A 12,788-nucleotide genomic window follows, 5' to 3' on the forward strand; every position below is an offset into this window, starting at 1 on the left:
ATTCCTAATTATCCAAATGTTCTCCAGTACATTTTGGAAAGTAATAGACTTCCTTTAAGCACCCCTATCCTATTTGTAAAGACAGCTGAGAATTAAAAAGGACTTCTACTGCAATTTGCAGGTATGTGTGAACTATGCAATATGAATATTACTATGTTATCTAGGAAAGGGGTTTTGTATTTACAACATTTTTCTTAGGTAGAGCCTCTTAACTTCAAACAGTTCATTGCAATTCAAAAAGCTCCAAGGACCAGAGGAAATACAAATTGTGATTTCTCTGTTGCTTCAGGATTGCAAAAATAGAAAAGGTTGAAAAGATCACAACGATTATCCAAGATCAAAATTCCTTATGTGGAAGAAGTGTCCAAGGCCAACTTGGATGGGGCTTGGAGCAACCCTGGATAGTGGAAGGTGTCCCTGCCCATGGCAGGGGGTGGAACTGGATGAGTTTAAGTTCTCCCCCAACCCAAACCACTCTGGAATTCCATAAGAAATGGATTATAACTCATATCTGGAGCAGAGGGAGGTGAGAGGGACTTGATCATATCTGGTACAGACACTGATACACATAAAAATGGTATTATGGAATACTTGTCTGGGTATGATCAAGGATAATTTGCTGTACCCCCTTGTAGGGCTTTCCTGCTCAAAAAACCTGACCTTTCAAGATGTATCGCTGAGAATCACCAAATCCAATAGTTTGGATCCCCTTCCTACTCCTCTGCTCTTAGGGAACTGTGTATTTTCCCCAGACTAGAGTAGCAGAGGGTGACTCCTGGTCTGCAGACGCCGATATTCTACTGCCTTTAAACAAATGCAAAGAGAAGCACAGGGTGCTGCTCAACCTCATAGAGTCATGGAATCTTGGAATGCTTTGGAATGGAAGGGATCTTAAAGCTCACCCAGTTCTACCTGCCCCACCCCCCAAGGGCAGGGACACCTTCCACTATCCCAAGTTGCTCCAAGCCCTGTCCAATGTGGCCTTGAACACTTCCAGAGATGGGGCAGCCACAGTTTCTCTGGGACCTCCATCCCAGCCCCTCACCGCCCTCACAGCCAGGAATTCCTTCCCAATATCCCATCTAACCCCATCCTCTTTCTGTTTAATACCATTCCCCCTTGTCCTGTCCCATTCCTTGTCCAAAGTCCCTCTCCAGCTCTCTGGGAGCCCCTTTAGCACTGGAAGAGGCTCTGAGGTCTCCCTGGAGCCTTCTCTTTTCCAGGTGAACACCCCCAGCTCTCCCAGCCTGTCTTCTCAAAGACCAACACGTTGGAGATGCACCAGAACTTAAGCCCACGAGTTGGAAAGACCCACCTCTCAGGGGAAGGGGGAATTTTTATGACAATCAGAAGTGAAACCATTAAAGTCCAAAACTGCGTTTGCAAAACCCAACTGAACTGCTCATTCAGGGACATTCCCAGCCTGGGGAAATCTGAAATAATACAGGTAGATTTGGGGGAAAGTGACAGAATAGCACTTGTCCTGACAATAGTTTTGAGATCTGGATGGCCTGTCACTCATGACTTAAAAAGGATAAAATTTTATATATATATATATATATATATATATATATATATAAACCTGCTATCCCACAACTAGAGGTAACCACTGGATATGAGGGGATAAACTCAAGAGTTGTAATGTGGTGATAGAATTACACAAAATATGACGGGAAAAAAGCCGTATTTTCAACTTAAAATCCACATGAAACACATGTGGAGCTCTATTTCTCATTTAGTCTTGATGAAGCATATTTAGATTAACCAACTATTTATTTAGCTTTATGTTTACCATTTAATATCAACCTGGAAATTACCAGAAAGAAATCATCATTTACACTGGAAATATAGATTAACTGCACTAATTAATTTAAAGTCTTATTGCCATAATCACTTATGCTAAATAGGATTTGTACATTGAATATGCATCTGTGAATCATTAATGAGCTGTTCTGGAGGCCTTTGCAGACAACGAGGCCACAGACAGTACCTAAATTACTCTGCATTCATAATAAACCTACTTGGTAATTTAAGGATATTATTCCTGCCTGAGAAATAATTGAAGACAATACATAAGTGACAGCATAACCTGAAATTACCAGAAAGAAATTATCATTTACACTGGAAATATAGATTAAATGCACCAAATTAATTTAAAGTCATATGGGCATAATCACTTAGGTTAAATACGATTTATACATAATTTTCTCTGCATCTTCCTTTAAAATGATATTCCTATATGCTCCACTGTATTATTATATAGATATTTGTAAAAAAATTCAAAAAATAAGCAAAATTATGAGGTTTGTGGTTTTTTACATATACATGCAAGTGTTTTATAAAATAATAACTTGCGCTAATCAAGTGGAATATACAAGTCTAGTCAGAGAATATTTTAACTTATATTAACTCAAAATGCAAATCTCAAAAATGCAAAACCTATACCATAAAAATAAGGAAAAAGAAACTAAAGAAGAACAGCTTTATACATTTATTAAGTATTTATGTATTTATGCAGCAGCATTAAGTATTTATGTACCACTATTAAGTATTTATGTAGCGGTGTATGTACATTATACATGTAATATATATCTAAAATGTATATACATTATACACAGTATATGTATATTTTATATACATAGAATATGTATATGAAATATTTCTATATAAAAATATGTATGTTAGGTATTTACTTTATATATTTAGCATATTAATGTACCAGCATGTGTATATTATATAGATCTAAAATGTATACATATTACACAGTATATGGACAATATATAAAATTACGTATATTAAATATTTATTTTATATATTAAAAAGTATTTATGTACCAGTATGTGTATATTATATCCATGAAATAAATCTAAAATCCATACATAATATACACAGTATATGTATATTATATATAGTATCTATATATTAAGTATTTATATATAAAATATCTTTATTAAGTATTTATTGTATATATAATTATATAAATATATATATATAGACTATTTATGTAATGGTTTCTTTTCCCCAGTTTTTGAGACATTTAGGTCAGTCCCTTTCCCCCCTCCTCTCTATTATTTATCTACTAATGGTTTCGGGGTGATCATTTTTTAAAATCCCAAATATAAGGGCTAAAACCCAGCATATGTTTTGTGTGAGGCTGTGCTTCTGCTTTAGGACTACTTAAGGCCACCTACCCTGTTAAGATCCTCTATTTCAGATCTGATGTTTGTCTCTCCTTCCATCATTTCCTCCTCTTCTAATGTCCGTTCATCATCAAAGTCATGCACCAGCATATCAGCTGATGGGTCAAACTCATGGTCATCAGATGTTGCTGAACCTCCTGATGGGAAACATTTTAAACAGTGTTTTTAGTTACATCATGGCCTCACAGAGTTTAATTTATTTTTATTATTTTGATGACATTTTAATGCGTAGATTATACTCAGAAATTCAAATCTCTTGCCTCGATCCTTTATGTCAGGGAAACGCAGGCTTGTTATTCAGGGAAAGCTTTGGTTAGGGAGAGGTCCTGGCAGAAAGAACCAGGAGAGTGTTTAACTAGCCAGATCTCCCAGTTCCCTATCCCTGGACATCAGGCCCTAGTTAAATGTCTGGAAAAAGTTCAGATTTTGAACACTTTACTCTTAAATAATCATAAACCTGCCTAAAGCGAGTTCTACTGGGAGCAGAAATACTCATAAAATACAAACTCCTGGCAGTCATTCCTTTTATTCTTTGGAAGCTTCTTTGTTTATAACTACAAAGACAGACTAATGACTTTTCCAAAATTTACATTAAACAAGCTTCAGTGTTATGCAGATTTTATTTCTGAGTTATTATCCCCCATGCCTTTATTTTTCACAGTTCTTTGTAGAGAGGTCTGTTTATATTTTGTGACAATGAAAAAGGAATGGATGGATGAATGGTTTGGCAGATGTCCTTCAGCAATACCTGAGTTTTAATTCCAACCCTGCTCGTATTTTTCCACTTGTGTCCTTGGACAATTTAAATTTCATTTTTCAAAGCTTGTATTCACACTAAGCGTGTGACTACAAGGTTTAACTAAAAAGCAATTAATTATTTCTCTGAAAGAAATAAAAGCTCAAGAGGTAACACCAGTCCAGCTGAAGTAGCTCCTGGAAAGCTTTTCCACTAGTAGGACACCAATAAAACCTTGGAAATCATAAAAAATATTTACCTGGGCTTGAAGACTCAACAGAAGGCTAAAAAAGAAAAGAAAGGAAATTATTTTTGCTAATTTGTACAAAGTCAATTCAATAATTCAGCTGGTACGAAGCAAGTCACTATAAAAAATAAAGCGCCAAGGTAAATAGTAACTTAAAGATCCAGCTCTGTTCCACAGAAACAAAATCCCTTTCCACAACCTAGGTATGTCCCAGATTGGAAGGGATATCCCAAATATACCCCAGGTATATCCCAGATTACATGGCCAGCGAGGCAGAGCTGAAGAGAAATTTTTCTTCCCATTTGAAGCTGAACACAAATTCCCTGTTCTATTTCAATACAGGGTCACACTTTTTAAAAGTAATCCCAAACCACTCTGAGAATTCCTCAGGGGACAAAGAGAAAAGCAATTTAATCTTAAATCTCTGACCTAGCTGTGAGGAAAAAAACCCAACCGAAAAACCCAACCAACCAACCAACACCCCAAAAACTCCCAAACAAACAAAGAGCCCACCCCAAACCAAACAAACAGGATAAAAAATATTTTACAAGCCAGACTTTCTTCCTGAGTACATTTATAACACAAATTCATATGGACACAGGCTACAAAACTAACATATTTCTTGAGATATAGGAAGAAAATGAGACTTCCCCAATAATCCCTGTAACAGAGTCGCCCTCTGGCCCAGCATATTTGATAACCTTATATTTATAATGTGCACAAACAACCTTCTCCTTTCCCTAGGTTACACCTTTGCCAATCTTTAAGCTCCTGGGATGACATTTGCATGTCAGACATTCAAACCTCATTTGTTTTGATAATTCAGTCGAATGTTTCAACTCTTTTCAGGCACAGACCAAGTGAAATGGGTTTTTCTGAGTTAGGAAAACAGACTTTTTCCTTCAGAGCTGCAGAACCTCCAAATGTATTTCCCTGTGTCAAGTAGAAAGTGCCTGAAGGAAGGAAAGAAAATACAAGAGAAGAAGCTGTGCTCTCCTAACACTGTAGAGCCTGAAAAAAATACAGAATATATACACTGACTTCAGGGGGAGCCACCACAGGTGAATTTTCCCATATTTATTAACATCCAAGTATGTTTTTAGTTTTTGAGGAGCATCCCTGCTGTCTTGAAGAAATGGTGTCTAAGGCAGGATTAGCTTTAAAAGGCACAAAAAAAGCCAAGGGAAATCATACCTGGACAATACTGAATTACAGGATCACATCATGGAATGGTTTAGGCTGGAAGGAACCTTAAGAATCATCCAGTCCCACCCCCTGCCATGGGCAGGGACACCTTCCACTAGACCAGGTTGCTCCAAGCCCCATCCAGCTTGGCCTTGGACACTTCCAGGGATGAGGAAGCCACAGCTTTTCTGGGAATTCTATCCCAGTCCCTCACTACCCTCACAGGGAAGAATTCCTTTCCAATATCCCATCTGACCCTGCCCCCTGGCAGTGGGAAACCATCCCTGCAGGCCCTGTCCCAAGTGCCTCTCCAGCTCTCTTGGAGCCCCTCTAGGCACTGGAAGGGGCTCTAAGGTCTTCCTGGACAAACTGACAAAAAGTGAGTAAGAACTAAAAACATTTTTGCAAAATATTGCACAATTCCAGAGGAAGTTTTGCAAATCACTACATCCAAAAAAGTCTTTATTTGTAAAGATTATGTTAACAAATTCCAGAGTCCAGTATTCCAGTATTCCTGCACATACTGAGTTGACTATCAAGATGAACCAGCAAGGACTGATCTCTATTTGATGTGTTTTGTTTGATAAACTTGCAAAACTGGGTGATTTAAAATATGTAATACACAATTATTAGTGTGAGTTAACAAAGCTTTAGTGTATTTATTGCAGCAATCACAGGTAGAAAAGCAAATAAATCCAATATTGCCAGACCAGGAAGGAAACCATGAAGATCCTTCCCTTTTCTTCATGGAAAGGGATGCAATCCATTAGGAGAGGAAAGAAAGAGAAGGAACAATAGCATATAAACCAGGGATAAGAGGCGTTCAGGGAGTCATGACTCCAAAATCCAACCCCAAAAGCACAGTTTTGCTTTCAGCCACAGTTCAGGACTTGTCAACAAGAGCTGGAGAAGGTCTTGGCCCATGAGCCTCATATAGAGGAGATTCCAAAGAGGTGGGGGGTTGGGAGAGCCCAGGATGTTCAGCCTGGAGAAGAGATGGCTCAGGAGGATCAGATCCATGTGCATAAATCTCTGACGGAAGGGTGAACAGAAGACTGAGCCAGTCACTTCTTAATGGCATCCTGTGACAGGAGTCAATGGGAACAAATTGGAATATGTTTAAATACAAGGAAAAGCTCTTTCCCCTGTAAAAGAGGTGAAATGTGGGAACATGCTGCACCCAGAGGCTGTGGTGCCTGCACTGAAGGTGTACTAAACCAGACTGACACTGGGAAGCTGCTCTTGCTGAGCCAGCCCTGAGCCAGGGCTTGGTCTGGATGATCTCCAGATGTCCCTTCCAACTCCAACACTTTTGGAACTAAAATGCTCCAATACAGACTGCAATGGAGCTGAGCACAATGAAGGATTTCCCTGGTGAGAGGGGACAAAAACCAGAGTGGGGCATGAAAAGATCTCAGAAAAATCAAGCACACTTGAAGGAATGAAGTTCAGCTCCCAATATTCTGGAACGACATGGATAAGGTCTGACAGCTCAAGAAGGAAACAACCTTCGCTATAGCCTGAAATGATGCGAAGGGACTTAACTCCAAAACGTAGAACCACTACAATCCCAGCCCATAGGAGGAAATAAATAGAAACACCAAACCAGGAAATCAGCAAAAATCCAGCCACCTGCAGAAACACCATTTCCATCCCTTGAGAGGTCCTAGTCTGTTCTGTGCCACAGACTCCACAGGGAGTTTTGGGGAGAGCAGCCTCTGGCTCTCTATTCCTTTCTCCCAAGCTTTGCCGACCACATCTGCCTCATCTGTGGATTGTTCTCTCTGCATCATACATGTTTCCAGTCTGTGTGATGCACTGCCAATCATTTCCTCCTTCTATTTCTAGGTACATACAGTGTCCCATTATAACCCATCTGCATTAATGACCAGCTGCTGCCAAAAGTAGTCCTGACCTCTTCCCACCACTCCATGTCTGCCACTCGTGCCAGGCCCAGCCAACAGGAAGCTGCAGCACGTGCTGGTTCAGCAGCCCCATCTCAGAGATGACTGACACCACTTTTTTGTCCTATCTATGAGCTAAAGGACTTTATCCAGGGCCTCTGTGATCACCAGACGTGCTGCAAACAGTCCCCAGCACGAGCTTGGAGTTGAACACATGGAGAAGGGAGTGTGGTGGGAAAACCCTTCAGTAACAGTCTGTCAGCATCACACAGAAGGGGAAAGGGCAGCCTCTGATTAGGAGTTGTTGCAAGGCAATTCTGCAAGGCTGGATGAATCAGTCCTATTTCTTGCCTCCAAGTGATGGTGACTCTGGCCAGGGTAGGACAGATGGCTTTGGGGGTATTTGATTATGAATAGTTCCTGGCAGTGGTTAAAGATCATATGGCTTCATTGGCATCAGCAGATCCTAATTCCTAAGCTATGGCATGGCAATGGAACAGGAGATCCTGTGAAAAGGACATCCCTTTTAAGGTATTTCAGTGGCTTTTCATTTTCTGCTGCAACCATTCAGAGAGCAGCACAAAGCACTGTTTTGCCTCAAGGGCACTCATGGGAACAAAGAGCTGCTACCTATCAATGGGTAATGGTATCCAAGGCCCAAGAGAGAAAAACTATAGGATACTGACAACATACAGGCTGATGCACTCCAGTTTTCTATGCATTGTGCCATCAGAAAAGGTAACAATGAATCTCTGTTGTGGGTTCAAAAGAATGAAAAAACACCCATGAACGCCTAATCCACAGACAATGAGGAAAAACTCAAGTGACCAAGGAGTCCTTATACACCAAGGGGCACATTCATTAAAGCTCCATCTAAGCAACAAGAAGGAAATACCAGCTCTAAGGTATGAAGAAAACAAACCTCATGGTAAAGAGAAAAAGAAAAGACACTGAGCCATGAAACATCAGCACCAAAAGAATGTCACTGTTTTTATTCCATGTGTATTTTTAGGAGTCTCAGGAAAAGCAGGCTGAGTACATGTTTTCAGAAGTTTAAAGACACTTCCAGCAAGAACCAGCCAAAAGATCATATCCAAATACATCCTCCAGCACGTGGATATGGGAATACATGGGACTGAAGTTGGCCAGACACCTCTGACTGCCAAGTGGTGAATGCAGCAGACACGTGTCAAGACACGGAAGCATCCACAGTGTTACTTTGTCAATATCAACCCCCTGGACTTTGGGATGTGTCTGGATCACCACAAGTTGTGATGGAAAATAAACCATAACACCAAACCAGCATTGTGGTAGTTTATTTAATGCAAACAGCCTTCAGGAGACACCAGTTGTGCACAGTTTATTCCAGGCAATGCCCAGTGCTGGATGCTGGCAGGAGACATCCGGGTTTTATTCCAACACTTCAGAGGAGCTTGGACTGGAATGGTATACTCCAGACTGTAGAAGGAATGCACCGAGTTTTCTCTCTTCACATTTTTCCTATAGCAAAATCGCCTGAACAGGACTAACAGGACAATACACACTTTCACTTTTATCCACAAAATTACTGCGCTTTGTTACCATCTTTCACACTGTTTGATATAATCAAGTAATATTGAAACATCCTAAAATCAGCAGTATCTACACAGCAAATACATATTCTGTTCAAACTGACTCAGTTATCTTCAACAGCTCTCTAACTGTTACATAAAGCAGTTAAAAACTGGGATTAAATTCTCTCTATATTCACAGCAATATGTCTGACAAACCCATCAATTTGTTCAGGTCTTTTGAACTCTGTGACAGGAAAATACCCCAAAGTTAATAAACTCTCTTGAGCTGAGCTAAATGATGGCCTGGAGAAAAGGACTAGTTTAAATGGGGAAGAGCATCCTTTGCTCAAGAGAGAATGTGTCCCTTTCTATAAACAGCGGAAGGCCTATTCCCTCTCTCAGTATAATCAATATATATTTGATTTGTATATCAAATTAGCTTGTGTTAGAAAATGGAAAAGCCACATTTTTACCTCATGAAGAAAATAGCAACATATTGAAGTAAGGAAAAAAGAAAAATACTGTTGGTTCTCATTTAACAGTTCTACATGTGAACACTTATAGGGCCCAAACTGCAGTGACACCCCTGAAATGGAAGCCTTTATATATATGCAATTTTCCTTTTTTAGTTTGATTGGTAAATGAGAAAACTCTTGTGCTTCCAGAACACAAGGATTGAATGCAACATTTGAACTCACAGATCCCAAACATGTACACCTAAGCCTTGAAACTGCCACCTCAGAAAAGGCCCCCTGGCTTGGCCATCTCTTTCCAAGACTTGATTCCTTTATAAAGATGATTTTGTCCTAACCTCTTTCCTTGGAAGTTTTCAAGACCAGACTGAAGCCATTGCAAGCCAGGGAGACCTCAGTGCAGACCCTGCTGTGAGCAGAAGGTTGGACGAGAGACCTCCTGAGCTCCCTTCCACCCCAATTTATCTCATAATGCTGAGTTTTGAGATTTTTGAGAGAGCTGGGATTGTTCAACCTGGAGAAGAGGAGGCTCCAGGCACAACTCAGAGTCCCTTCCTGTGCCTAAAGGGGCCCCAAGATATCTGGAGAAGGACTTGGGACAAGGACACAGAGTGATAGGACAAGGGGGAATGACTTCCTACTCCGAGGGCAGGGTAGGTGGGATACTGAGAAGGAATTCCGGGCTGTGAGTGTGGTAAGGCCCTGGCACAGGTTCCCCAGAGCAGCTGTGGTTGCCCCATCCCTGGATGTGTCCATGGCCAGGTTAGACGAGGCTTGGAGCAATCTGTGATAGTGGAAGGTGTCCCTGCCCATGGCAGGGGCTGGAACAAGCTCTGAGATCCCTTTCAATCCAAACCATTCTGGGATTCTGTGAATTGAAAAAAACCAACCAAATCTAAAACTCAGCAGTGTCGGTGTTTGAGGAGAAGCTGCCAGACCAGTTCCAGAGGGCCCAGCTGGCAAGAACCACAGGCCAGGTTTTAATGCAACTGACTCAGTCCTGTACCAATCTACCTAAATCCCTTCACCAGGAAAAGTCAGGAAGCAGATTATGCAGAGTATTTCAGAAGGGATATTGTTTCTACGGATCTTTCAGACATCCCCTACACATGGTGGTTCCCTTAAGTAGCGTTTTTAACTTAGTTTGGCCAGTGAAGACACTGTATCCCCCGGGGACATCAACATTGTAATGAGGAGCCCTAAAAGGGAAGGTGTTTCAGCTGCAACACTAACAAAAGTAGCAATTGCAATTTTTAAAAAAAGTCAAGAAAAAAAAGCATCAGTGCTTCAGGGGAAGGCAGAGGTTGAAGGGTGATGAATCTTCCAGGGGTGTTTAAGTTTTTCCAGTCTGTTACCTGCTCCACACCACTGCCAGGGGTTATCACACTGTGAAGGTGCACCCAAATCCGTATGGATTTACAGGCTTCCAAGAGTGACAATGTCACACTTGCCTCTCTGCCAAACCTGCCGTGTCCAGCAAGAGGAAATAGTACCCTGAAAATCATGGAATGGTTTGCGTTGGGAGGGACCTCAAAGATCACCCAGTCCCACCCCTTGCCATGGGCAGGAACACCTTCCACTATCCCAAGTTGCTCCAAGCCCCATCCAACTTGGCCTTGGACACTTCCAGGGATGGGGCACCCACAGCTGCTCTGGGCAACCTGTGCCAGGGCCTCATCACACTCACAGCCAACAATTCCTTCCCATTAGCCCATCCAACTCTGCCCTCTGGGAGTGGGAAGCCATTCCTCCTTGGCCTGTCACTCTGTCCTTGTCTCAAGTCCCTCTCCAGTTCTCTTAGAGCCCCTTTAGACACTGGGAGGGGCTCTGAGGTCTCCAGTGGGGACAATAGGGCAGGAGAGGTGACAAGGACAGAGAAGTGTGAGGGCAGCGGTCGATCCCCGCCCAGGGATCAGTGGATCAGGGCCATCTCAGCCTGAGCACTCACTCCCAAGCTGAGCACAAAGACCTGAAGTCCTGCAGAGCATTTGGAGCTGTAGTTCTTGGGGTTCCATTTCGAGGAAGGGACAGCAAAGTCCAGGGTAGTGAAAGGAGCTTCTGTCCAACAGCTCATGACCATACTGCTGAAATCACACACTGATTTCTGTAAAATAAAGTGGAAACCAATCTCCTGCTCTGAGCAGAGGCGATGGCTGGAACCAGGACCCACCCACCGGTTGTATCCCAATAAACAACGTGCAGGGATTTTCCTAAAGGATTGAGTCCTCAGGAGATGCTCCAAGCTAAAGGAGGCTGCTGGATGGAGGCAGCTGTATCAGGGGATGCCCTGGCTGACAGAACATGATGCTCCCTAGAGAACTTCCCATTCCGAGGAGTATTAGGGAACACAACCACAATAGCCCACCAGAACACACCATCTCTGTCTTGCATGAAGCACAAATAAATGTTTTTCTAATTATTTAATGCCCGTTTCCATGACAAAATACAGTACCAGCCTCAACTTTTTATAATAATCTAAGGTATCTTGCTAAGGAAAATAGAGAGTCTGTGGAATGATCATATCCTGCCATAGGATTTCAGATGAAACCACCTACAGTCATATGCCAAGCACCACAAGAAAACATTCTTATGGATAATTTGTGACACGAATGGATTAGAGGGGAAAAATATTAATACAACTTGGAGTTTCTGGCCAGGAAAAAGCTCAGAAAGAAATGGAACTTTACAACAATTCCAGTGTCTTCCTAACACATCCTTGTGTTAGGAAGAACTTTAAGTCCTGAGCTGTAAACTCACAAACATCAAGATTTTATCACATGTAAAAAATGTCCACAAACCTCTTTTATTATGACAAAAAAAACAAAACAAAACAAAACAACAAACCAGAGCCACCCTCTTTTTGCAGATTAGAAATGCAGAATGCCATTGTTTTCTCTGCCATTCCCTTGTGCTTTCCCTTCCCTTGTATTAAAACTGAGGAAAAACAAATAGTGGCTAAAACCAACCACTTTGGGGTTTATTCCCTCACCAAGGAAGTGAAAAATCTGAATTCCCAGATGTACATTATATTCACAAATATCTCTGTAAAGCATTCTACAAACACTGCTCCAGAATGACACAAAAAAGACAATTAGTTACAAGAAGATCAAACAAGAAAAAAATATAATTGTTCTCAAAGAAAAGACTGATGTGAATCACCAACTTTAATCATGGTTTAGATCAGTCAGTAGGAAAGCTGAATTTAATCTGTTTTCACCTTGTTTTGTATCCAGGTGTTACTCAAAAGCTCTGACCCCCCTGACTGTTCAAACACCTCAATCTGCAATCACATTAGTGACTGTGTGAACTTTACTACTGCTTCCTACTACAGCTTTATGCAGATTCATATAAAGTAATAGCCAAGCTTAGTAAAGCCACAAATATTAAAAATGTAAAAAAGGTTACTAAGAATGGTTATTAGATCATGTATTTCTTCATCATTCTGTCCTCAAGCTGTTTCAAAATATGGAAAGAGAATGCAGTTACATTC

At 41.1% G+C, this 12,788-nt stretch overlaps 1 protein-coding gene across 4 annotated transcripts in view; it reads right to left on the reverse strand.

The window, feature by feature from the left end:
- The window catches only part of MIER1 (MIER1 transcriptional regulator), a 34,355-nt gene that overhangs the window by 16,601 nt on the left and 4,966 nt on the right, over nucleotides 1–12,788 (reverse strand). For 2 of the 4 annotated variants that reach the window (XM_027891121.1, XM_027891120.1), the window contains exons 2-3: nucleotides 4,196–4,220; nucleotides 3,192–3,337 (exon numbers count right to left, since the gene is read on the reverse strand). In XM_027891121.1, coding sequence (XP_027746922.1) covers nucleotides 3,192–3,290 — 99 coding nt within the window. In that variant the 5' untranslated portion in view covers nucleotides 3,291–3,337; nucleotides 4,196–4,220. Of the gene's footprint in view, nucleotides 1–591; nucleotides 816–3,191; nucleotides 3,338–4,195; nucleotides 4,221–12,788 lie in introns of those variants that run through there. The other 2 variants (XM_027891123.1, XM_027891122.1) reach the window with 2 other exon arrangements.

This window comes from Empidonax traillii, unplaced genomic scaffold (assembly GCF_003031625.1).
Source record: "Empidonax traillii isolate 1590-97213 ecotype Southwest subspecies unplaced genomic scaffold, ASM303162v1 scaffold309:size1915965, whole genome shotgun sequence".
NCBI lineage: Eukaryota > Metazoa > Chordata > Aves > Passeriformes > Tyrannidae > Empidonax > Empidonax traillii.